A 26,721-nucleotide genomic window follows, 5' to 3' on the forward strand; every position below is an offset into this window, starting at 1 on the left:
AGGGGTGTAGATTGGTGGATTAATGTTGGGGTGGAGATTGGTGGATTAATGTCGGGGTGGGGATTGGTGGATTAATGTAGGGGTGTAGATTGGTGGATTAATGTAGGTGGGGATTGGTGGATTAATGTAAGGGTGGGGATTGGTGGATTAATGTAAGGGTGGGGATTGGTGGATTAATGTAGGTGGGGATTGGTGGATTAATGTAAGGGTGGGGATTGGTGGATTAATGTTGGGGTGGGGATTGGTGGATTAATGTAGGGGTGGGGATTGGTGGATTAATGTAGGGGTGGAGATTGGTGGATTAATGTAGGGGTGTAGATTGGTGGATTAATGTTGGGGTGGGGATTGGTGGATTAATGTAAGGGTGGGGATTGGTGGATTAATGTAGGTGGGGATTGGTGGATTAATGTAAGGGTGGAGATTGGTGGATTAATGTAGGTGGGGATTGGTGGATTAATGTAAGGGTGGGGATTGGTGGATTAATGTTGGGGTGGAGATTGGTGGATTAATGTAAGGGTGGGGATTGGTGGATTAATGTTGGGGTGGAGATTGGTGGATTAATGTAAGGGTGGGGATTGGTGGATTAATGTAGGGGTGGAGATTGGTGGATTAATGTAGGTGGGGATTGGTGGATTAATGTTGGGGTGGGCATTGGTGGATTAATGTTGGGGTGGGGATTGGTGGATTAATGTTGGGGTGGAGATTGGTGGATGAATGTAAGGGTGGGGATTGGTGGATTAATGTTGGGGTGGAGATTGGTGGATTAATGTAAGGGTGGCGATTGGTGGATTAATGTAGGGGTGGAGATTGGTGGATTAATGTAGGGGTGGAGATTGGTGGTGTTACAGGTTGACTTTGAGGGAATGGTCCAAGAGGGTTGTGGTTGGGGATTAAGGAATGCTATTGGAGGGTTGATGCTGGGGTTATTCAGTGGTCTGAGGGAATGGTATTACTGAGCTACTAACATGGGGTGATATGAGATAAGGGGCTGTATCGGTTCATTGAGGGATGATTATTGGTGTGTTGAGCTGTGTTTGCTCAGTGAGGGAGGGTATGGGGTGTGTTGGAAGCTGGTGTCGGAGCAGGGAGCTCTCAATGGGCTGCGGGTGTGATCAGTGAGCGGATTGATTGAGGAAGGCGGACGGTGCATTGCGCAGTGCGCCTACCCGCGCTGAGTGGGAGTGGCGGAGAGAGGCGGACTGCAAGCACCGGGGCAGCGAGGATCCGGGGAATCAGTGAGTGAAACTGACACAATGTAACTTTCACCGAGGAAAAAAAGACAAAAAATAAAATCTCAAACTTTAAAATGTTCGCCGAGGGAACCGTCCGGCGGAGGCTGGAGGAGGGAACGTGCCTCAGACCAATAGACGGGCAAAAACAAACACTCCCCACCCCTGGAGAGAGAGAGAACCGGAAGAAAGGAGGGGCTAGTCCAGATTTACAACAGGTTGCGGAATTTGGGAATCATTCCGGAGAGGGGCAGGGAGCAGGCAATGCCAGATATTCCGGAGAGGGGCAGGGAGCAGGCAATGCCAGATATTCCGGAGAGGAGCAGGGAGCAGGGAGCAGGCAATGCCAGATATTCCGCAGAGGGGCAGGGAGCAGGCAATGCCAGATATTCCGGAGAGGAGCAGGGAGCAGGCAATGGACTATTTCAGATGTCCCAGGGAGGACCCTGGCAGTGTATCATTATTTACAGGGGGTTCTCGGGATCGTGCCGATAATCGCAGGGGGTCCGCAGGAGTGTGTCGATATTTACAGGGGGTCCGCGGGACTATGTCAGTATTGACAGGGGGTCCCGGAGAGTGTGTCAGTATTGACAAGCGCTCTCCGGGAGTGTGTCGATATTTACAGGGGATCTTTGGGTGTGTGTCGATATATACAGGGGGTCCCGGGGAGTGTGTCAGTATTGATAGTGTTCCCTGAGAGTGTGCCGCTACTCGCGGGGTGTCCCGGGGAGCGTGCCGCTACTCGCGGGGTGTCCCGGGGAGCGTGCCGCTGTTCGCGGGGTGTCCCGGGGAGCGTGCCGCTGTTCGCGGGGTGTCCCGGGGAGCGTGCCGCTGTTCGCGGGGTGTCCCGGGGAGCGTGCCGCTGTTCGCGGGGTGTCCCGGGGAGCGTGCCGCTGTTCGCGGGGTGTCCCGGGGAGCGTGCCGCTGTTCGCGGGGTGTCCCGGGGAGCGTGCCGCTGTTCGCGGGGTGTCCCGGGGAGCGTGCCGCTGTTCGCGGGGTGTCCCGGGGAGCGTGCCGCTGTTCGCGGGGTGTCCCCGGGAGCGTGCCGCTGTTCGCGGGGTGTCCCGGGGAGCGTGCCGCTGTTCGCGGGGTGTCCCGGGGAGCGTGCCGCTGTTCGCGGGGTGTCCCGGGGAGCGTGCCGCTGTTCGCGGGGTGTCCCGGGGAGCGTGCCGCTGTTCGCGGGGTGTCCCGGGGAGCGTGCCGCTGTTCGCGGGGTGTCCCGGGGAGCGTGCCGCTGTTCGCGGGGTGTCCCGGGGAGCGTGCCGCTGTTCGCGGGGTGTCCCGGGGAGCGTGCCGCTGTTCGCGGGGTGTCCCGGGGAGCGTGCCGCTGTTCGCGGGGTGTCCCCGGGAGCGTGCCGCTGTTCGCGGGGTGTCCCCGGGAGCGTGCCGCTGTTCGCGGGGTGTCCCCGGGAGCGTGCCGCTGTTCGCGGGGTGTCCCGGGGAGCGTGCCGCTGTTCGCGGGGTGTCCCGGGGAGCGTGCCGCTGTTCGCGGGGTGTCCCGGGGCATATGTTGATATATATAATTGCAGGCCCCATATAGAAAACATTGGAAACCACTGCCCCAATGTGAATCCCATCACCTTTCCCCTCCCCCTGTCCAAAACCCCCCCCATAATCGCCAGAAGCATTTGTGCCAGGGACTTTGTCAGATCCCAGTGACTATCCTTGACGTTACACACGAAACTCTTATCACAAATCAGTTCTGTTCTTGTGTTGTAAACAACGTCTCCTTTGTATCCAGTTACACAAGTGATCTGTCACCTGATGTTTACCCCATTACCAGAAGGTACAAAGTCTCGGAACAGTTTGAACCTGACCTTCAGTGGTGTGACAGCATCGTAGTCGTTTGAATCTTAGGTGAGTGTGGAGCGTAAATCAGTTTATTAAGCTTCAAAACCTTGTACAGCATTCTGCTACTCAGACTGTATTAACCTCTTCCTTCCCATTTTCAGAATTTGTTGCTAGCATTGTTTAAATGGAGCTTTGTTTTACCGTCTTCCCTTCGCCCTGCATGTGCTGACCGTTGCTGGGGTATGGCTCCACAGTCAACAACAACTTGCATTTACAAAGCGCCTTTAACGTAGTAAAATGCCCCAAGGTGCTTCACAGGAGTGTTATCAGACAAAAATTGACACTGAGCCAATGAAGGAGCTATTAGGAGATATTGGTCAAAGAAGTAGGTTTTAAGCAGCGCCTTAAAGGAGAAGAGAGAGGAGAAGAGGTTTAGGGAGGGAATTCCAGAGCTTAGGGCCGAGACAGCTGAAGGCACGGCCGCCAGCGGTGCCAAAACAACAGGGAGTCAACGGGTCATTGTACCGTGTAGGGCATCACAGCTGAGCCCGATCCTGCTCGGACTCTTCCTTTTCCCAGTATGGGGATGGATGAATTCGGGCTCATTCTTCCCCTGTCAAACCCAGCGGCACTGAGGCCAATTGTAGCACTTTTATTGCCTCTCCGGCTGAGATGAGTGGAGACTGGGCATCAAAACCATGGCCCTGGTTTCTATGGCTCAGTGATAGATCCGTTCCTCCAGAGCCATTGAGACGACATTGAACAAGGTGTTTAACGGAAGAGAATGGAGTTAATCACAAGAAAAGGGATCCTAATGCTGTTTTTATTTGTGTATCCGTATGATTTGAAAATCAGATACCCAACGTAACACCATGAAGCTGCTGGCTGCTCTCGCCATCTGCTCCTTATCCTTCCTGGTGACTGAAGGAGGCAAACCTGAACCTTGCTGTAAGTGCACTTTATATCGTGTTACACCAGGTACCAGGGAAATAGAACGGAAATGGCTGGAAAGGCCCAGCCTCAGAGAGAAGAGGTAGGTCAACGTTTCGGGTGCGACCGTCCATTAAGGGGGCGGATTTCACATTAGCACTCCCTGCAAATAGTTTTGCACAATGGCTATCAGGAATTTGGGCACTGTGATGAGTGTCCCCAACCCAACGATTGGATTGAAAATCATGGGGAGCTGCTTTCCATGCCCCACATCCACGATATACGTTTCTTTAAGATTGTGCCCCCTTGTTCTGGATTCCCCCACCAGAGGAAATAGTTTCACTGTTTCTACCCTATCGAATCCCTTTATCATTTTAAATACCTCAATTAGATTGAGGGAATACAAACCATTCCTCCTTCCCAAGATTCACAAATGGGACTGCCCTGGTAATTCTATCGTTTCAGCCTGTTCTTGCCTCACAGAACTAAATTCTTCCTATCTCGACTCAGTTTTTTCTCCTCTTGTCCAGTCTCTTCCGATCAACATCTGCGACTCTCCCAAAGCCACTTTACCCACTGCAAGCCCACCGACTCCCACAGCTAACTTGATTAGACTTTCTCCCACCCTGCCTCCTATAAGGACTCTATTCCATTCTCCCAGTTTCTCCGTCTCCATCGTATCTGTTCTGACGATGCCGCCTTCCACACCGGTGCTTCAGAAATGATGGGCAGTTAAAGACCAGCTGGTCTATCAAGCCTGCCCTGCACACATGATGGTCTAAGTTAGGAGACAGTGTAAGTTGTGTAGATGGGAGCAGGAAGTTAGACAGACTAAGTGAGTGGGCAAAACTGTAGCTGATGGAGTTCAGTGTGAGGAAATGTGAGGTCATCCACTTTGGATCCAAGGAAGACAAATTGGAATGTTTTCTAAATGGTGAGACGAGGAGCTGTGGAGGAGCAAAGGGAATTGGGTGTCCCAGATACACACATCACTAAAAGCTGGCGCACTGGTACAAAAAGTAATCAAAAAGGCTAATGGAATTTATCTCAAGGGGGCTGGGATCACAAAATAGCAATACAAGTTGATGAGGCCATAAAACTACAAGGGCTCATTTCTAGAGGAATAGAATATAAAGTCAGAGAGGTAATGTTAAATTTATATAGGACCTTGTTCAGACCACACTTGGAGTACTGTGTGCAGTTCTGGTCTCCATACTACAAAAAAATGGTTATTGAAGGAATGGGGAAAGTGCAGAAAAGATTCACAAGGATGTTGCCAGAATTGAGAGGATGGAAATAACAAGAATTTGAGCAGGGTGGGGCTCTTCTCTCTGGAAAGGAGGAGACCTGAAGGAGGTCTTTAAAATTATGAAGTGGTTCAAATAGGGTGGATGAGGAGAAACTGTTTCCACTTGTGGGAGAGCTGACAAACAAGGGGGCATAAATATAAGATAGTCACTAATAGATCAAGTGAAGAATTTGGGAGGAATATCTTTACACAGAGTAGTGGGAATGTGGAACTCGCTGCCACATGGGGCGGTTGAAGCAGCTAATATTGATGCATTTAAGAGGAGGCTTGATGGAAACATGAGGGAGAAGGGAACAGAGGGGCAGGGTGGGAATAGAGGGATATGGGGGTGGGGGCAGGGTGGGAATAGAGGGATATGGGGGTGGGGGCAGTGTGGGAATAGAGGGTGGGAATAGAGGGATACGATGGGGGGGGCAGGGTGGGAATAGAGGGATACGGGGGGGGGCAGTGTGGGAATAGAGGGATACGGGGGGGGGGGCAGGGTGGGAATAGAGGGTTACGGGGGGCATGGTGGGAATAGAGGGATACGGGGGGGGGCAGGGTGGGAAGAGGTAATTACAGTGGGAGAAGGTTCGGGTGGAGTATAAACACCAACATAGACCAGTTGTGCCAAATGGTCTGTGTGCCTGAATACCCAGGGACTGTAAACTTGGAGAATTACCTCTCCAATGAACTCTCACTGGCTCTCACTGATCATTCTCTTTCCCTTTTTATCCCACAGCTCCGCCAAAGCTCCTGGAAGGTAATAAGGTTATTGTGAGTATCGACAGTGCACGTCCTATGTGTGTCCTGTTCCTCAAACTAAACGCGGGGGAGCTGGTCCCCTGAGCCTGCACCCCTGTATGGTTGGGTCTCCCTATTGCGCAGCATTGCAGAGACTGGCAGCCAATGGAGCTAAACAGGAGAGGACAGAGCATAAATATCGCTCTCCCAAGGCCAGAACAAATCAAAGCACATTAAATGACAAGAACTTGCATTTATACAGTGCCTTTAATGTGGTAAAACATCCCAAGGCGCTTCACAGGAGCGCAATCAGACAATATTTGACACCAAAGACTCCCACGCAAATACTGACCAATCCACATGATCCCCTTGCAAATTCTGATCTACTGCCAGAGTCCTTCTGCTAATACGGACACATTCCCAGGGACTCTGCTAATACGGACACACTCCCAGGGACTCTGCTAATACGGACACACTCCCAGGGACTCTGCTAATACGGACACACTCCCAGGGACTCTGCTAATACGGACACACTCCCAGGGACTCTGCTAATACGGACACACTCCCAGGGACTCTGCTAATACGGACACACTCCCAGGGACTCTGCTAATACGGACACACTCCCAGGGACTCTGCTAATACGGACACACTCCCAGGGACTCTGCTAACACTGACACACTCCCAGGGACTCTGCTAACACGGACACACTCCCAGGGACTCTGCTAATACTGACACACTCCCAGGGACTCTGCTAATACTGACACACTCCCAGGGACTCTGCTAATACTGACACACTCCCAGGGACTCTGCTAATACTGACACACTCCCAGGGACTCTGCTAATACGGACACACTCCCAGGGACTCTGCTAATACGGACACACTCCCAGGGGCTCTGCTAATACGGACACACTCCCAGGGGCTCTGCTAATACGGACACACTCCCAGGGACTCTGCTAATACGGACACACTCCCAGGGACTCTGCTAATACGGACACACTCCCAGGGGCTCTGCTAATATGGACACACTCCCAGGGGCTCTGCTAATATGGACACACTCCCAGGGGCTCTGCTAATATGGACACACTCCCAGGGGCTCTGCTAATACGGACACACTCCCAGGGACTCTGCTAATACTGACACACTCCCAGGGACTCTGCTAATACGGACACACTCCCAGGGGCTCTGCTAATACGGACACACTCCCAGGGACTCTGCTAATACGGACACACTCCCAGGGGCTCTGCTAATACGGACACACTCCCAGGGGCTCTGCTAATACTGACACACTCCCAGGGGCTCTGCTAATACTGACACACTCCCAGGGGCTCTGCTAATACGGACACACTCCCAGGGGCTCTGCTAATACGGACACACTCCCAGGGACTCTGCTAATACTGACACACTCCCAGGGACTCTGCTAATACGGACACACTCCCAGAGGCTCTGCTAATACGGACACACTCCCAGGGACTCTGCTAATACGGACACACTCCCAGGGACTCTGCTAATACGGACACACTCCCAGGGGCTCTGCTAATACGGACACACTCCCAGGGGCTCTGCTAATACGGACACACTCCCAGGGGCTCTGCTAATACGGACACACTCCCAGGGGCTCTGCTAATACGGACACACTCCCAGGGGCTCTGCTAATACGGACACACTCCCAGGGACTCTGCTAATACGGACACACTCCCAGGGACTCTGCTAACACTGACACACTCCCAGGGACTCTGCTAACACTGACACACTCCCAGGGACTCTGCTAATACGGACACACTCCCAGGGGCTCTGCTAATACGGACACACTCCCAGGGGCTCTGCTAATACGGACACACTCCCAGGGGCTCTGCTAACACGGACACACTCCCAGGGGCTCTGCTAACACGGACACACTCCCAGGGGCTCTGCTAACACTGACACACTCCCAGGGACTCTGCTAACACTGACACACTCCCAGGGACTCTGCTAATACTGACACACTCCCAGGGACTCTGCTAATACGGACACACTCCCAGGGACTCTGCTAACACTGACACACTCCCAGGGGCTCTGCTAACACTGACACACTCCCAGGGACTCTGCTAACACGGACACACTCCCAGGGACTCTGCTAATACGGACACACTCCCAGGGACTCTGCTAATACGGACACACTCCCAGGGACTCTGCTAATACGGACACACTCCCAGGGACTCTGCTAATACGGACACACTCCCAGGGACTCTGCTAATACGGACACACTCCCAGTGGCTCTGCTAACACGGACACACTCCCAGGGGCTCTGCTAACACTGACACACTCCCAGGGACTCTGCTGCATAAGAACATAATAAATGGAGCAGGAGTAGGCCAATCGGCCCCTCGAGCCTGCTCCGCCATTCAATAAGATCATGGCTGATCTGATCCTAACCTCAAATCTAAATTCATGTCCAATTTCCTGCCCGCTCCCTGTAACCCCTAATTTCCTTTACTTCTCAGAAACTGTCTATTTCTGTTTTAAATTTATTTAATGATGTAGCTTCCACAGCTTCCTGGGGCAACAAATTCCACAGACCTCCTACCCTCTGAGTGAAGAAGTTTCTCCTCATCTCAGTTTTGAAAGAGCAGCCCCTTATTCTAAGATTATGCCCCCTAGTTCTAGTTTCACCCATACTTGGGAACATCCTTACCGCATCCACCCGATCAAGCCCCTTCACAATCTTATATGTTTCAATAAGATCGCCTCTCATTCTTCTGAACTCTAATGAGTAGAGTCCCAATCTACTCAACCTCTCCTCATATGTCCACCCCCTCATCCCCGGGATTAACCGAGTGAACCTTCTTTGTACTGCCTCGAGAGCAAGTATGTCTTTTCTTAAGTATGGAGACCAAAATTGTATGCAGTATTCCAGGTGCAGTCTCACCAATACCTTATATAACTGCAGCAATACCTCCCTGTTTTTATATTCTATCCCCCTAGCAATAAAAGCCAACATTCCGTTGGCCTTCTTGATTACCTGCTGCACCTGCATGCTAACTTTTTGATTTTCTTGCACTAGGACCCCCAGATCCCTTTGTACTGCAGTACTTTCCAGTTTCTCGCCATTAAGATAATAACTTGCTCTCTGATTTTTCCTGCCAAAGTGCATAACCTCACATTTTCCAATATTGTATTGCATCTGCCAAATCTCCGCCCACTCACCCAGCCCCTCTTTCTCCCCTTGTAGGTTTTTTATGTCCTCACTCTCTACTTTCCCTCCCATCTTTGTATCATCTGCAAACTTTGATATGTTACACTCGGTCCCCTCCTTCAAATCATTAATATAGATTGTAAAGAGTTGGGGACCCAGCACCGACCCCTGCGGAACACCACTGGCTACTGGTTGCCAGTCCGAGAATGTACCATCTATCCCAACTCTCTGCTTCCTGTTAGATAACCAATCCTCCACCCATGCCAGAATATTACCCCCAATCCAGTGATTCTTTATCTTGAGCAATAATCTTTTATGTGGCACCTTGTCAAATGCCTTCTGGAAGTCTAAATACACTACGTCCACTGGTTCCCCTTTATCCACCCTGTACGTTATGTCCTCAAAGAACTCAAGCAAATTTGTCAGACGTGACTTCCCCTTCGTAAAGCCATGCTGACTTTGTCCTATTAAATTATGTTTATCCAAATGTTCCGCTACTGTCTCCTTAATAATAGACTCTAAAATTTTACCCACCACAGATGTTAGGCTAACTGGTCTATAATTTCCAGCCTTCTGCGTACTACCCTTTTTAAATAAGGGTGTTACATTACCAGTTTTCCAATCTGCCGGGACCTTTGCTGAGTCCAGACAATTTTGGAAAATTATTACCAAAGCATCCACAATCCCTACTGCCACTTCCCTCAAGACCCTGGGATGTAAGCCATTAGGTCCAGGGGATTTATCCGCCTTGAGTCCCATTAATTTACTGAGTACCAATTCCTTAGTGATTTTAATCGTATTTAGCTCCTCCTTCCCCACCCCCCCCCCAGAGTCCCCTGTTTGTCCAGTGTTGGGATATTCTTAGTGTCCTCTACTGTAAAGACTGAAACAAAAGATTTGTTCAGCATTTTTGCCATCTCCATGTTTCCCACCATTAATTTCCCGGTCTCATCCTCTAAGGGACCGACGTTTGTCTTAGCCATCCTTTTTCTTTTTATATAACTGTAGAAACTCTTGCTATCTGTTTTTATATTTTTTGCTAATTTATTTTCATAATCTATCTTCCCTTTCTTAATCAATCCTTCAGTTACTTTTTGCTGTCTTTTGAAGACTTCCCAATCTTCTATCCTCCCACTAAGTTTGGCTACCTTATATGTCCTTGTTTTTAGTCGGATACTATCCTTAATTTCTTTACTTAGCCACGGATGGCTGTCATTTCTTTTACACCCTTTTTTCCTCAGTGGAATATATATTTTTTGAAAGTTGTAAAATAACTCCTTAAATGAACACCACTGCTCATGTACCGTCTTACCCTTTAATCTATTTTCCCAGTCCACTTTAATCAATTCCGCTCTCATACCATCATAGTCTCCTTTATTCAAGCTCAGTATGCTTGTTTGAGAACTAACCTTCTCACCCTCTAATTGGATATGGAATGTAACTATGTTATGGTCAATCATTCCCAGGGGATCCTTAACTAGGACATTATTAATTAATCCTGGCTCATTACACAGGACCAGGTCCAAGGTTGCTTGCCCCCTTGGAAGATCAGTTACATACTGCACAAGAAATCCATCCCAAATACACTCAATAAACTCTTCCTCAAGGCTGCCCTGCCCAATTTGATTTGTCCAGTTAATATGATAGTTAAAATCCCCATTAATTATAGCTGTTCCCTTATTACATGCCCCGACTATTTCCTGATTAATACTTCTTCCAGAAGAGTTGCAACTATTAGGAGGCCAAAAACTACATGCTGATACGGACACACTCCCAGGGACTCTGCTAATACTGACACACTCCCAGGGACTCTGCTAATACGGACACACTCCCAGGGACTCTGCTAATACTGACACACTCCCAGGGACTCTGCTAATACGGACACACTCCCAGGGATTCTGCTAATACGGACACACTCCCAGGGACTCTGCTAATACGGACACACTCCCAGGGACTCTGCTAATACGGACACACTCCCAGGGATTCTGCTAATACGGACTCACTCTCAGGGACTCTGCTAATATGGACACACTCCCAGGGACTCTGCTAATACGGACACACTCCCAGGGACTCTGCTAATACGGACTCACTCCCATGGACTCTACTAATACAGACACACTCCCAGGGACTCTACTAATACGGACACACTCCCAGGGACTCTGCTGATACGGACACACTCCCAGGGACTCTACTAATACTGACACACTCATAGAATCATAGAAAATTCACCCACAGAAGGAGGCCATTTGGCCAATCGTGTCCGCGCCAGCTGAGAAATGAGCCACCCAGCCTAATCCCACTTTCACACGTTTGGTCCGTAGCCTTGCAGTTCACGGATCTTCAGGTGCATATCCAGGTATTTTTTAAATGAGTTGAGGGTTTCTGCCTCTATCACCCTCTCAGGCAGTGAGTTCCAGACCCCCACCATCCTCTGGGTCAAAAAGTTTTTCCTCATTTCCGCTCTAATCCTTCAACCAATCACTTTAAATCTTTGCCCCCTGCTTATTGACTCCTTCACCAAGGGAAATAGGTCCTTCCTGTCCACTCTATCTCGGCCCCTCATAATTGTATACACCTCAATCAAATCACCCCTCAGCCTCCTCTGTTCCAAGGAAAACAACCCCAGCCTATCCAATCTGTCATCATAGCTAAAATTCTCCAGTCCTGGCATCATCCTCATAAATCTCCTCTGCACCCTCTCTAGTGCAATTACATCCTTCCTGTAATGTGGTGACCAGAACTGTGCGCAGTACTCAAGCCGTGGCCTAACTAGTGTTTTATACAGTTCCAGCATAACATCCTTGCTTTTATATTCTATGCCTCGGCTAATAAAGGAAAGCATCCCATATGCCACCTTAACCACCTTATCTCCATGTCCTGCTACCTTCAGGGATCTGTGGACATGGACTCCAAGGTCCCTCACTTCCTCAACACCTTTCAGTATCCTCCCATTTATTGTGTATTCCCTTGTCTTGTTTGCTCTCCCCAAATGCATTACCTCACACTTCTCCGGATTGAACTCCATTTGCCACTTTTCTGCCCATCTGACCAGTCCATTGATATCTTCCTGCAGTCTACAGCTTTCCTCCTCACTATCAACCACACGGCCTATCTTTGTGTCATCCGCAAATTTCTTAATCATGCCCCTTACGTTGAAGTACAAATCGTTAATGTATAACACAAAAAGCAAAGGACCGAGTACCGAGCCCTGCGGCACCCCACTGGAAACAGCCTTCCAATCGCAAAAACACCCGTCGACCATTACCCTTTGCTTCCTGCCACTGAGCCAATTTGCCACATTCCCTTGGGTCCCATGGGACTTTACTATTTTGATCAATCTGCCATGTGGGACCTTGTCAAAAGCCTTGCTAAAATCCACGTAGACTACATCAATTGCGCCACCCTCATCGATCCTTCTTGTCACCTCCTCGAAAAATCCAATCAAGTTAGTCAGACACGACCTCCCCTTAACAAATCGGTGCTGACTGTCCTTGATTAATCCGCGCCTTTCTAAGTGACAGTTTATCCTGTCCCTCAGAATTGATTCCAATAATTTGCCCACCACCGAGGTTAGGCTGACTGGCCCGTAATTACTCGGTCTATCCTTCGCTCCCTTTTTAAACCACGGTACAACGTTAGCAGTCCTCCAATCCTCCGGCACTACACCTGTATCCAGTGAAGTTTAGAAAATGATTGTTAAAGCCTCCGCTAATTCCTCCCTGGCATCCTTTAACAGCCTGGCCTACATTTCATCAGGCCCTGGTGATTTATTCAATTTCAAAGATGTTAATCCTCTTAATACTTCCTCTGGCATTATGTTTATCCCATCCAATATTTCACACTCCTCCTCCTGAACTTCAGTACCTGTATCATCCCTCTCCTTTGTGAAGACGGAGGCAAAGTATTCATTAAGAACCATGCCCACACCTTCCGCCTCCACACATGGTTTACATGTTTGGTCTCTAATAGGCCATACTCTTTCCTTAGTTATCCTCTTGCTCTTAGTGTACACACTCCCAGGGACTCTGCTAATCCTGACACACTCCCAGGGACTCTGCTAATCCTGACACACTCCCAGGGACTCTGCTAATACTGAGATAATCCCAGGGACTGTCCTAATACTGACACACTCCCAGGGACTCTGCTAATACTGATGCGCTCCCAGGGACTCTGCTAATACTGATGCGCTCCCAGGGACTCTGCTAATACTGAGATAATCCCAGGGGCTCTGCTAATACTGACACACTCCCACGGACTCTGCTAATACTGACACACTCCCAGGGACTCTGCTAATACTGACACACTCCCAGGGACTCTGCTAATACGGACACACTCCCAGGGACTCTGCTAATACGGACACACTCCCAGGGACTCTGCTAATACGGACACACTCCCAGGGACTCTGCTAATACGGACACACTCCCAGGGACTCTGCTAATACTGACACACTCCCAGGGATTCTGCTAATACGGACACACTCCCAGGGACTCTGCTAATACTGACACACTCCCAGGGACTCTGCTAATACGGACACACTCCCAGGGACTCTGCTAATACGGACATACTCCCAGGGACTCTGCTAATACGGACACACTCCCAGGGACTCTGCTAATACTGACACACTCCCAGGGACTCTGCTAATACTGAGATAATCCCAGGGACTCTGCTAATACTGACACACTCCCAGGGACTCTGCTAATACTGACACACTCCCGGGGGACTCTGCTAATACGGACACACTCCCAGGGACTCTGCTAATACTGACGCCCTCCCGGGGGACTCTACTAATACTGACGCACTCCCGGGGGACTCTGCTAAAACTGACGCCCTCCCGGGGGACTCTGCTAATACTGACGCCCTCCCCGGGGGACTCTGCTAATACGGACGCACTCACGGGGGACTCTGCTAATACTGACGCCCTCCCCGGGGGACTCTGCTAATACTGACGCCCTCCCCAGGGGACTCTGCTAATACTGACGTCCTCCCCGGGGGACTCTGCTGATACTGACGCCCTCCCCGGGGGACTCTGCTAATACTGACACCCTCCCAGGGACTCAGCTAATACTGACACCCTCCCGGGGGACTCTGCTAATACTGACACCCTCCCGGGGGACTCTGCTAATACTGACGCCCTCCCCGGGGGACTCTGCTAATACTGACGCCCTCCCCGGGGGACTCTGCTAATACTGACGCCCTCCCAGGGGATGGTCTGTCCTAACTTCTGAATCTCCGTGAAAGGCACCAATAAGAATTCAGTGCTCACACTGCAGAATTATTTTTTTAAAAATACATATAATGGGGTACAGCAACAGAAATAACCTCCGGAGTAGGTCAACTAATACTCTGAGACTCTGAGCTCCAATTTGGAAATCCCACCTCGTGGGAGTTCAATTAACTCACTGGGGGGGGGGGGAAAAAGAGTTGCATTTTCATTAAGAATGAATTGATTGCCCTGTCAGGATTCCCCTCCTTGTTCTGTTCTTCTTTTAAAGTTTGATCCGAGCAAACCCTTTCTGGAGTTTGGACGATTCTCCTACGACGCTGTTCAAAAGAGAGTTTATTTTGGTAAACAAGTGATGATTGGAGTGGAGAAATTTATTTCTGTGGAGGAGTTCTTCCTATTCGAGGAGGTGAGTTTACAGGCACCATGTGGGTCTGGTTTTTAACTTTAAATACGTTTTCTCTCTGAGTTCCCCTCCCTCGTTTTGCTGGCCATAAACCCACCCAAGTGACCTGCTTCTGAACCTCGGCTGATGAAAGAATCTGACACCACATAAGGAGGCCATTCTTTTTGTGTGAATCAAGGGGAGGGATGTAAGTGTGGGGATATTTTCCATTGGGAGTCCAGTGTCAACAACAAGCACACCCGTGTTCGACACAGTAAAGCTCCCTCTGGACTGTCCCATCAAACACTCCCAGGGCAAGTACAGCACGGGTTCGGTACAGAGTAAAGCCCCCTCTACACTGTCCCATCAAACACTCCCAGTGTAGGTACAGTGCGGGTTAGATACAGAGTAAAGCTCCCTCTCCACTGTCCCATCAAATACTCCCAGGGCAGGTACAGCATGGGTTAAATACAGAGTAAAGCCCCCTCTACACTGTCCCATCAAACACTCCCAGGGCAGGTACATAGAATCATAGAATCATAGAAGTTACAACATGGAAACAGGCCCTTCGGCCCAACATGTCCATGTCGCCCAGTTTATACCACTAAGCTAGTCCCAATTGCCTGCACTTGGCCCATATCCCTCGATACCCATCTTCCCCATGTAACTGTCCAAATGCTTTTTAAAAGACAAAATTGTACCCGCCTCTACTACTGCCTCTGGCAGCTCGTTCCAGACACTCACCACCCTTTGAGTGAAAAAATTGCCCCTCTGGATCCTTTTGTATCTCTCCCCTCTCACCTTAAATCTGTGCCCCCTCGTTATAGACTCCCCTACCTTTGGGAAAAGATTTTGACTATCGACCTTATCTATGCCCCTCATTATTTTATAGACTTCTATAAGATCACCCCTTAACCTCCTACTCTCCAGGGAATAAAGTCCCAGTCTGTCTAACCTCTCCCTGTAAGTCAAACCATCAAGTCCCGGTAGCATCCTAGTAAATCTTTTCTGCACTCTTTCTAGTTTAATAATATCCTTTCTATAATAGGGTGACCAGAACTGTACACAGTACTCCAAGTGTGGCCTCACCAATGCCCTGTACAACTTCAACAAGACATCCCAACTCCTGCATTCAATGTTCTGACCAATGAAACCAAGCATGCTGAATGCCTTCTTCACCACCCTATCCACCTGTGACTCCACTTTCAAGGAGCTATGAATCTGTACTCCTAGATCTCTTTGTTCTATAACTCTCCCCAACGCCCTACCATTAACGGAGTAGGTCCTGGCCCGATTCGATCTACCAAAATGCATCACCTCACATTTATCTAAATTAAACTCCATCTGCCATTCATCGGCCCACTGGCCCAATTTATCAAGATCCCGTTGCAATCCTAGATAACCTTCTTCACTGTCCACAATGCCACCAATCTTGGTGTCATCTGCAAACTTACTAACCATGCCTCCTAAATTCTCATCCAAATCATTAATATAAATAACAAATAACAGCGGACCCAGCACCGATCCCTGAGGCACACCGCTGGACACAGGCATCCAGTTTGAAAAACAACCCTCGACAACCACCCTCTGTCTTCTGTCGTCAAGCCAATTTTGTATCCAATTGGCTACCTCACCTTGGATCCCATGAGATTTAACCTTATGTAACAACCTACCATGCGGTACCTTGTCAAATGCTTTGCTGAAGTCCATGTAGACCACGTCTACTGCACAGCCCTCATCTATCTTCTTGGTTACCCCTTCAAAAAACTCAATCAAATTCGTGAGACATGATTTTCCTCTCACAAAACCATGCTGACTGTTCCTAATTAGTCCCTGCCTCTCCAAATGCCTGTAGATTCTGTCCCTCAGAATACCCTCTAACAACTTACCCACTACAGATGTCAGGCTCACTGGTCTGTAGTTCCCAGGCTTTTCCCTGCCGCCCTTCTTAAACAAAGGCACAACATTTGCTACCCTCCAATCTTCAGGCACCTCACCTGTAGCGGTGGATGATTCAAATATCTCTGCTAGGGGACCCGCAATTTCCTCCCTAACCTCCCATAACGTCCTGGGATACATTTCATCAGGTCCCGGAGATTTATCTACCTTGATGCGCGTTAAGACTTCCAGCACCTCCCTCTCTGTAATATGTACACTCCTCAAGACATCACTATTTATTTCCCCAAGTTCCCTAACATCCATGCCTTTCTCAACCGTAAATACCGATGTGAAATATTCATTCAGGATCTCACCCATCTCTTGTGGTTCCGCACATAGATGACCTTGTTGATCCTTAAGAGGCCCTACTCTCTCCCTAGTTACCCTTTTGCCCTTTATGTATTTGTAGAAGCTCTTTGGATTCACCTTTGCCTGATCTGCCAAAGCAATCTCATATCCCCTTTTTGCCCTCCTGATTTCTCTCTTAACTCTACTCCGGCAATCTCTATACTCTTCAAGGGATCCACTTGATCCCAGCTGCCTATGCATGTCATATGCCTCCTTCTTATTTTTGACTAGTGCCTCAATCTCCCGAGTCATCCAAGGTTCCCTACTTCTACCAGCCTTGCCCTTCACTTTATAAGGAATGTGCTTACACTGAACCCTGGTTAACACACTTTTGAAAGCCTCCCACTTACCAGACGTCCCTTTGCCTGCCAACAGACTCTCCCAATCAACTTCTGAAAGTTCCTGTCTAATACCATCAAAATTGGCCTTTCCCCAATTTAGAATTTTAACTTTTGGGCCAGACCTATCCTTCTCCATAGCTATCTTAAAACTAATGGAATTATGATCACTGGTCCCAAAGTGATCCCTCACTAACACTTCTGTCACCTGCCCTTCCTTATTTCCCAAGAGGAGGTCAAGTTTTGCCCCCTCTCTAGTCGGGCCATCCACATACTGAATGAGAAATTCCTCCTGAATACACTCAACAAATTTCTCTCCATCCAAGCCCCTAATGCTATGGCTGTCCCAGTCAATGTTGGGAAAGTTAAAGTCCCCTACTATTACCACCCTATTTTTCTTGCAGCTGTCTGTAATCTCCTTACATATTTGCTCCTCAATTTCCCGTTGACTATTTGGGGGTCTGTAGTACAATCCTATCAAAGTGATCTCTCCCTTCTTATTTTTCAGTTCTACCCATATGGACTCAGTGGGCGAACCCTCGGATATATCCCCTCTCACTACTGCCGTGATGTTCTCCCTAATCAAGAACGCAACTCCCCCTCCTCTCTTACCTCCTGCTCTATCTTTCCTATAGCGCGGGTTCAATTCTGCCCTGCCCTCTAACTCTGCTTCACCTGGAGACTACCCTTTGTTTTGATTCTGTGTGAGCAATCGACAATTCTATTAAAAATATTGAGTGTACATGCATTTTCTGTGCACAAATTTTACTTCCGATTGTCTGGATATTTTGGGCTCTCCCAGCACAGAATTATTCCTTCTCAGCACCTGAGCGTCACTGGCAAGGCCGGTAATTATTGCCCATCCCTTGTTGCCCTGAGAAGGTGGTGGTGTAGTGGTTTGATACAACTGATTGGTTTGCTTGGCCACTTCAGGGCGTACTTAAGATTCAACCACATCAACGTGGGACAGGAGTCCCATGTGGACCAGACTGGGAAAGGACAGCAGGTTTCATTCCCTAAAAGGACATTAGTGAACCAGTTGGGTTTTTACAACAATCAAACAACTTCATGGTCACTTTTACTGATACCAACTTTTTATTTCCAGATTTTTTTGAAACTTAATTCAAATTCTCAAACTGCGCTGGTGGGATTTGTACTCTGATTCTCCGGAATATTAATCCAGTAACATAACCACTACACTACTGTACCTGGGGGTTCTGGTCTGTATGGGATTTCTGGACCAGGGGGTTCTGGTCTGCATCGGGGATCTGGTCTGTATGCGGTTTCTATACCTGAGATTTCTGGTCTGTATGTACTTTCTATACCTGAGGGTTCTGGTCTGTGTGGAGTTTCTGTACCTGGGGGTTCTGGTCTGTATGGAGTTTCTGTACCTGGGGGTTCTGGTCTGTATGGAGTTTCTGTACCTGGGGGTTCTGGTCTGAATGGAGTTTCTGTACCTGGGGGTTCTGGTCTGTGTGGAGTTTCTGTACCTGGGGGTTTCTGGTCTGTATGGAGTTTCTGTACCTGGGGGTTTCTGGTCTGTATGGAGTTTCTGTACCTGGGGGTTCTGGTCTGTATGGAGTTTCTGTACCTGGGGGTTCTGGTCTGTATGGAGTTTCTGTACCTGAGGTTTCTGGTCTGTATGGAGTTTCTGTACCTGGGGGTTTTGGTCTGTATGGAGTTTCTGTACCTGGGGGTTCTGGTCTGTGTGGAGTTTCTGTACCTGGGGGTTTTGGTCTGTATGGAGTTTCTGTACCTGGGGGTTCTGGTCTGTATGGAGTTTCTGTACCTGGGGGTTCTGGTCTGTGTGGAGTTTCTGTACCTGGGGGTTCTGGTCTGTTTGGAGTTTCTGTACCTGGGGGTTCTGGTCTGTATGGAGTTTCTGTACCTGGGGGTTCTGGTCTGTTTGGAGTTTCTGTACCTGGGGGTTCTGGTCTGTATGGAGTTTCTGTACCTGGGGGGTTCTGGTCTGTGTGGAGTTTCTGTACCTGGGGGTTTTGGTCTGTATGGAGTTTCTGTACCTGGGGGTTCTGGTCTGTTTGGAGTTTCTGTACCTGGGGGTTCTGGTGTCTGTGGAGTTTCTGCACCTGGGGGTTCTGGTGTCTGTGGAGTTTCTGTACCTGGGGGTTCTGGTGTCTGTGGAGTTTCTGTACCTGGGGGTTCTGGTGTCTGTGGAGTTTCTGTACCTGGGACTCTGGCCTTTACAAGTTATACCACACTGCACAGTGTAGCGAAGTACACTTGTTTAACCTGGCTCTCTTTCCCTGCTTGCAGGCCATCATGTATCGATTCCACCCCCAGAACAGGACCTGTGAGAAGTCTGCTCTCCGCACTCCATTCCCTGAGATTGCAATCCCCCAGAATGCAACGTTCAGTGGCCAGGTCTACATCGGAGGATCCTCTGCTCCAGGGGAGGGGGTACTCGCCAACTTCTGGACTTTTGCGGTTGGCGATTGTAAGTGTAAGGGTGGCCCCTGACTCTCTTGTCTCTCTCCCCTCCTCTCACTCACTCAGACTGGGGTAAAGTTTCATGCGCATCAGGTGCCCTCCGGGTACCTCATCCAACTGACCATTCTCCACATGTGAGGCTACACAGAATATGCCACTTTGGAGGGTATCACTTCCCCAGGGCAGTCTGGCCTCACCCAATGTCTAACCATTGTCCTCTAGCAGATGAGATCTTTGAATTACAGTCAGGAGCAGGAACCCTGGTTGGTCTTTCCCTTCATAATACTGAGGACAATTGTAAATCCATCTAATTTAGCACAGAGCATAGATCGAGTTTGGGACCTCTTTGGTTTGTATGACTTGGTGCTCTACCTCTTGTTTGATCAACTGGCACATTGGGGTTAAGGGTAGCTACTCAGACTGGCAAACGGTGGGAAGTGGAGTTCCACAGGGATCGGTGCTGGAACTACTGTGGTTCACAATTTACATTAACAATTTGGATTTGGGAATCGGAAGTACAATTTCAAAATTTCCGGACGACACCAAATTGGGGGGTGTAGTTAATACAAAGGAAGAATGTGTCAAAATGCAAGAGGGCATTAAGAAACTTTCAGGATGGGCGTGTAATTGGCAAATGAATTTCAATGTGGATAAGTGTGAGGTGGTGTGTTTTGGTAGGAAGAATAAGGAGACCACATATTACTTGGATAATAAGAGTCTAAATGGGATGGAGGAGCAAAGAGATCTCTGAGTACAGATACACAAATCACTAAAAGTAGCAACGCAGGTTAATAAGGATGTAAAAAAGACAAATCAAGCTCTGGGGTTCATTTCTGGAGGGATAGAATTGAAAAGCAAAGAAGTTATGTTAAACTTGTATAGAACCTTAGTTAGACCACACTTGGAGTATTGTGTACAGTTCTGGTCTCCATATTATTGAAAGGATATGGAGGCATTGGAGAAGGTGCAAAAAAGATTCATAAGGATGATACCAGAACTGAGAGGATATCCTTATCAGGAGAGGCAGAACAGCCTGGGGCTCTTCTCCGTTTAAAAAAAAAACGAGAAGGCTGAGGGGTGACCTTATGGAGTTCTTTAAGATAATGATATGGTTTGATCGGGTCGACGTAGAGAAAATGTTTCCACTTGTGGGGGAGTCCAAAACTAGAGGCTATAAATATAAAAAGTCGCTAATAAATCCAATAGGGAATTCAGGAGAAACTTCCTAACCCAAAGAGTGGTAAGAATGTGGAATTCGCTACCACGAGGAGTAGTTGAGGCAAATAGAATAGATGCATTTAAGGGGAAGCTGGATAAGCACATGAGGGAGAAAGGAATAGAAGGATATGCTGATAGGGTTAGATGAAGTAGGGAGGGAGGAGACTTTTGTGGAGCATAAATGCCGGCATGGACCAGTTGGGCCGAATGGCCTGTTTCTGAGCTGCAGTTTCGATGTAACGTGATGTAAACCTATCACCAGGCTGCATGGCCTTCAAACCAAACAACCGCGAATTCCACGTCGGTAGAGTTTCTGTTTGCCCTGATAAGGAGTGCACACAATCTCCCTGTAAGGACACTTCACACTTATCTAAGCTCAGAGGAAGTAGCAGGCACATCTTGGCAAGAGCTGAGGCATAGATTGCCAAGTGTGTGCAGCATATTGCTGGAGTTCAACCAGCTCTCCAGCCCCAAGCATTAGTAAGTTTCCTGCTTCTAGTCCAGATAGGACCACCTTACCTGTTAGGGTGTTGCTTATCTGCAGCCGAGTAGAAGATTTCCAGCTCCCAGTTACAGATGTGTTCTTCAGCTCCCATCGGTGAGCCAAGTGGGCTGATCAATTATTACCAGCATCCCTGGAGTACTGCACACCTTGTATTACTGACTGTGAATCTTGGCGTTAATATCCTATCGCCAAGGTATATCATCTTGGAACCAGAGAACGCATGTATCCCTCACCCAAGGAGAATGGTCACTAGTTCTGGTCACCGAGACACAAGGGAGACATTCAAGCCTTGGAGGTGGTGCAGGGAAGAACCATGAGGCTGAGGCCCACCCTCAGAGGGACTGAGTTATGAGGAACAACTGGAGAAACTTGGGCCTTTCAGCTTTAAGGAGGTGTATCAGATAGTAAATGATACACCAAAGGGAAATCCAGCACACTAAACTAAACTGTGACAGTAGGACAACGGGAACACCGGGTCAAACTGGGGAAAGGGGAATTTCAGAGCGATATCAGGAAATTCTTCACAATAATTGACACGTGGAATGGTCTCCTGGTCGGGGACTGGGGCTAAAAACCTAGAATCATTGAAGAAACAATTGATGCTGAGATGGGGGTGACTGGAGTTGTATCTGTATCTGTCTTGTGATTTTGTGATCAGACGAGTGCAGGTTCGATCTGTACCACACCATATGGAGCAATTACCCACTCGGGGTTCAGGGCTGCTGGTGACTGACTTTTGACCTGATAGACGTTTAGTCCATTACTGCAAACTGCAGACGGCTGGAAGAAGATCTCTCCATCACTGTTGATCTGACCCCATTGGTTGGAATTCCTTGTTGATCTGACCCTATTGGTTGGAATTCCTTGTTGATCTGACCCTATTGGTTGGAATTCCCTGTTGATGTGATCCCATTGGTTTGAATTCCCTGTTGATATGATCCCGTTGGTTTGTTTTTCAGATTTCTACGGTTTGACCGTCACGGAGTTCGGTTGTCTCCTAATGTCTGTGTTCCTCCAGAACAAGGAGGGCGGATGGAACTTGGAATCGTGAGTTTGATTACACGTTTTCCTGTGTTTGTTTTACCCTCCTCCTCCAGTGCTCTATTTCCCGATTTCTGAAGGGGTCGACTCTCACGGGGATACAGGCAGCAACACCCAGATAGTGAATGTTGGCAAGCTGCTTCTTGGCAGTAATATAGCTGAACCCATTTCTCTCAACAGATGCCACCTCAGTACTGCACTCCCTCAGTACTGCACGGGGGGTGTCGGCCTGCATTATGTGCTCAAGTCTCTGGAGTGGGAGTTGAACCCACAACCTTCTGACTCTGAGGCATGAGTGCCAGTCACTGAGCAACGGCTGATGCCAAACTTAGCCAGTTGTAAACAATTTTACAACACCAAGTTATAGTCCAGCAATTTTATTTTAAATTCACAAGCTTTCGGAGATTTTCTCCTTCCTCAGGCAAATGTTTCAAGATCTCCTTGAAGCCTACGCATTTATACATATTGAACAATAAAACATGGTGTTTACAGACTGCCCCTGCAACTGCCCGTTGCCAAGGCAATCACCGTGTTCAGACAGAGAGGTGTTACCTGCAGAACCTCCGAATACACATTCAACAAAAAAACAAACAGGGAAAAAAAACAGAGAAAAAAAAACACAGAGAGAGGCAGAAACATCCGGAAGGCAGAGAGAGCCAGCAAATGACCCATTATATTAAAAACAGATAACATTTGTTCGCTGGTGGGGTAACGTGTAGCGTGACATGAACCCAAGATCCCGGTTGAGGCCGTCCTCATGGGTGCGGAACTTGGCTATCAATTTCTGCTCGACGATTTTGCGTTGTCGTGTGTCTCGAAGGCCGCCTTGGAGTACGCTTACCCGAAGGTCGGTGGATGAATGTCCATGACTGCTGAAGTGTTCCCCGACTGGGAGGGAACCCTCCTGTTTGGCGATTGTTGCGCGGTGTCCGTTCATCCGTTGTCGCAGCGTCTGCATGGTCTCGCCAATGTACCATGCTCTGGGGCATCCTTTCCTGCAACGTATGAGGTAGACAACGTTGGCTGAGTCACAGGAGTATGAACCATGCACCTGGTGGGTGGTGTCATCTCGACGGGCCACAGCAAAAAATCGCATAGACCTCCTCAGGAGACTAACACGGGACGCAACCAACAGAGTACCCTTTGTCGTCCAGTACTTCCCCGGAGCGGAGAAACTACGCCATGTTCTCCGCAGCCTTCAACATGTCATCAATGAGGACAAACACCTCGCTATGGCCATCCCCACACCTCCACTACTCGCCTTTAAACAGCCACCCAACCTCAAACAGACCATCGTTCGCAGCAAACTACCTAGCTTTCAAGAGAACAGCGTCCACGACGCCACACAACCCTGCCACGGTAACCTCTGCAAGACATGCCAGATCATCGACACAGATACCACCATCACACGAGATGACACCACCCACCAGGTGCATGGTTCATACTCCTGTGACTCAGCCAACGTTGTCTACCTCATACGTTGCAGGAAAGGATGCCCCAGAGCATGGTACATTGGCGAGACCATGCAGACGCTGCGACAACGGATGAACGGACACCGCGCAACAATCGCCAAACAGGAGGGTTCCCTCCCAGTCGGGGAACACTTCAGCAGTCATGGACATTCATCCACCGACCTTCGGGTAAGCGTACTCCAAGGCGGCCTTCGAGACACACGACAACGCAAAATCGTCGAGCAGAAATTGATAGCCAAGTTCCGCACCCATGAGGACGGCCTCAACCGGGATCTTGGGTTCATGTCACGCTACACGTTACCCCACCAGCGAACAAATGTTATCTGTTTTTAATATAATGGGTCATTTGCTGGCTCTCTCTGCCTTCCGGATGTTTCTGCCTCTCTCTGTTTTTTTTTCTCTGTTTTTTTTCCCTGTTTGTTTTTTTGTTGAATGTGTATTCGGAGGTTCTGCAGGTAACACCTCTCTGTCTGAACACGGTGATTGCCTTGGCAACGGGCAGTTGCAGGGGCAGTCTGTAAACACCATGTATTATTGTTCAATATGTATAAATGCGTAGGCTTCAAGGAGATCTTGAAACATTTGCCTGAGGAAGGAGAAAATCTCCGAAAGCTTGTGAATTTAAAATAAAATTGCTGGACTATAACTTGGTGTTGTAAAATTGTTTACAATTGTCAACCCCAGTCCATCACCGGCATCTCCACATCAAAACTTAGCCAGCTGAGCCACCAGAGGGAGCTCGTGTTTCATTTTTCGACAAAACCGATCCCCTGAAATTCACTGTTCAGAACAATGAGACAGTGTCACTGTAAGGCATGTGCTTCTGAGCCCAGCTCCCGGGACTGGTGTGATGTGTGGAGTATGGATTATCAAAAAGGTCAGCAAGCTTAATTCACACCACACAGACCCTGGGCAAAAAAAGTCTTTGTAAAGTCTTTGTACCCAACTCAGCTAAGGGCTGTTAGAATATTCAGGTGCAAATTTTCCTCCTTAGTGCTTGGAAGCAAAGCATTAGATGGGGGGAATGCATTAGAGAAGATCCTCGGAGGAGGAGGGGAATGCGTTACAGACGTAAAGGATATGGGTTCAAACTCCACTCCAGCACTTGAGGCCATACTTTAGGGACACACCCCAGTGTAGTACCTAAGTGGGCTGTCCTGGCCGGTCTCCCAACTTGCACCCTCTGTAAACTTGAGTTCATCCAAAACTCTGAACCCCTGTACTCGCTGACCTACATTGGCTCCCAGTCTGGCAATGCCTCGATTTTAAAATTCTCATCCTTGTTATCAAATCCCTCCATGTCCTCGCCCTCTCCCTATCTCTGTAACCTCCTCCAGCCCTACAACCTCTCAGATCCCTGCGCTCCTCCAATTCTGGCCTCTTGCGCATCTGCGATTTTCATCGGTCCATCATTGGCGGCAGTGCCTTCAGACGCCTGGTCCCGAATTTCTGGAACTCCCTCTCCACCTCTCTCTCCTCCTTTAAGATGCTTCTTAAAACCTACCTCTTTGACCAAGCTTTTGGTCACGTGTCCTAAAATCTCCCTGTGTGGCTCAGAGTCAAATTTCTGTCTAATAACGCTGTTGTGAAGCGCCTTGGGATGTTTTTACCACATTAAAGGTGCTGTATAAACACAAGTTATTGTTGTTGCCACATTTTTCTTCAATGAGACACTGAATCGAGGGCCCGTCTCCCTGTTCAGGTGGATGTTAAAGATCTCATTGCACTGTTGGAAGAAGAGCAGGGGAGTTCTCCCCAGTCCCTGGGCCCAACATTTCTCCTTCAATCAACATCACCAAAAACGGATTAACTGGTCAATCATCTCATTTGCTGTTTGTGGGATCTTAATGGCTCAGAATGGCTGCTGTGATTGCCCACATAACAAACACTTCATTGTATGTGAAGAACTTTGGGCTGTTTGAGAGATGTGATAATGCACTGTATAATGCAAGTCTGTACTTTATTTTAATTTCTAGGTTCTATGACTTGACGACAGGGATCAGCGATCCTTCTGTGTTCTTCCCTCCTTCAGAGTGCAATAATCTGAACTGAATCTGAGAGAATATTCTCTCGTGGAACTGGTACAATACAAGAATCCATCTGATTTATTGTAATAAAGAATAATTACATCGCCTGCCTGCCTGCTTATTGGGGTTATAAACTTTCCCAGTCTCATTTCCAGAGAAATTATATGACACCAGTAAACTACCTGTGTGGTGCCCAGGATCAGTTCATAATAAAATCATACAGCACAGAAGGAGGCCATTCGGCCCATCATGCCTGTGTCTGCTCTTTGAAAGAGCTAATCCAATTAGTCCCACTCCTTGCTCTTTCCCCACAGCCCTGCAAATTCTTCCTTTTTAACTTGAGATCCAATTCCCTTTTGAAAGTTATTATTGAATCTGCTTCCACCGCCCCCTCAGGCAGTGTGTTCCAGATCATAACAACTCGTGGCGTAAAAAATTTCTTCTCCTCTTGGGCTTTTTTGCCAATTATTTTAAATCACTTTCCTCTGATTACAGACCCTCCTGCCACTGGAAACAGTTTCTCCCCTTCTACTCTCTGAACCCCTCATGATTTTGAACGCCTCTTTAAATCTCCCCTTAACCTTCTCTGCTCTAGGGAGAACAATCCAATCTTCTCCAGTCTCTC

At 48.5% G+C, this 26,721-nt stretch overlaps 1 protein-coding gene across 5 annotated transcripts; it reads left to right on the forward strand.

Moving 5' to 3' along the window:
- Positions 1–1,121: 1,121 nt before the first annotated feature.
- LOC137306463 (mammalian ependymin-related protein 1-like) lies at positions 1,122–26,203 on the forward strand. Of its 5 annotated transcripts, none has more exons than XM_067975692.1 (8): positions 1,123–1,235; positions 2,971–3,086; positions 3,876–3,968; positions 5,981–6,015; positions 14,615–14,785; positions 19,660–19,840; positions 22,516–22,603; positions 26,046–26,203. In XM_067975692.1, the coding sequence occupies exons 3-8, from the start codon at positions 3,893–3,895 to the stop codon at positions 26,119–26,121; spliced, it is 627 nt and encodes a 208-aa protein (XP_067831793.1). In that variant the 5' UTR covers positions 1,123–1,235; positions 2,971–3,086; positions 3,876–3,892; the 3' UTR covers positions 26,122–26,203. The 5 variants fall into 5 exon arrangements, with proteins under 5 accessions (XP_067831798.1, XP_067831793.1, XP_067831797.1 ...); XM_067975696.1 differs by having other exon boundaries at positions 1,126–1,235; positions 14,648–14,785; XM_067975693.1 differs by lacking the exon at positions 1,123–1,235 and adding an exon at positions 1,480–1,569.
- The last annotated feature ends 518 nt before the right edge of the window (positions 26,204–26,721 follow it).

The sequence above is a fragment of the Heptranchias perlo genome, chromosome 43 (genome assembly GCF_035084215.1).
Source record: "Heptranchias perlo isolate sHepPer1 chromosome 43, sHepPer1.hap1, whole genome shotgun sequence".
Classification (NCBI taxonomy): domain Eukaryota; kingdom Metazoa; phylum Chordata; class Chondrichthyes; order Hexanchiformes; family Hexanchidae; genus Heptranchias; species Heptranchias perlo.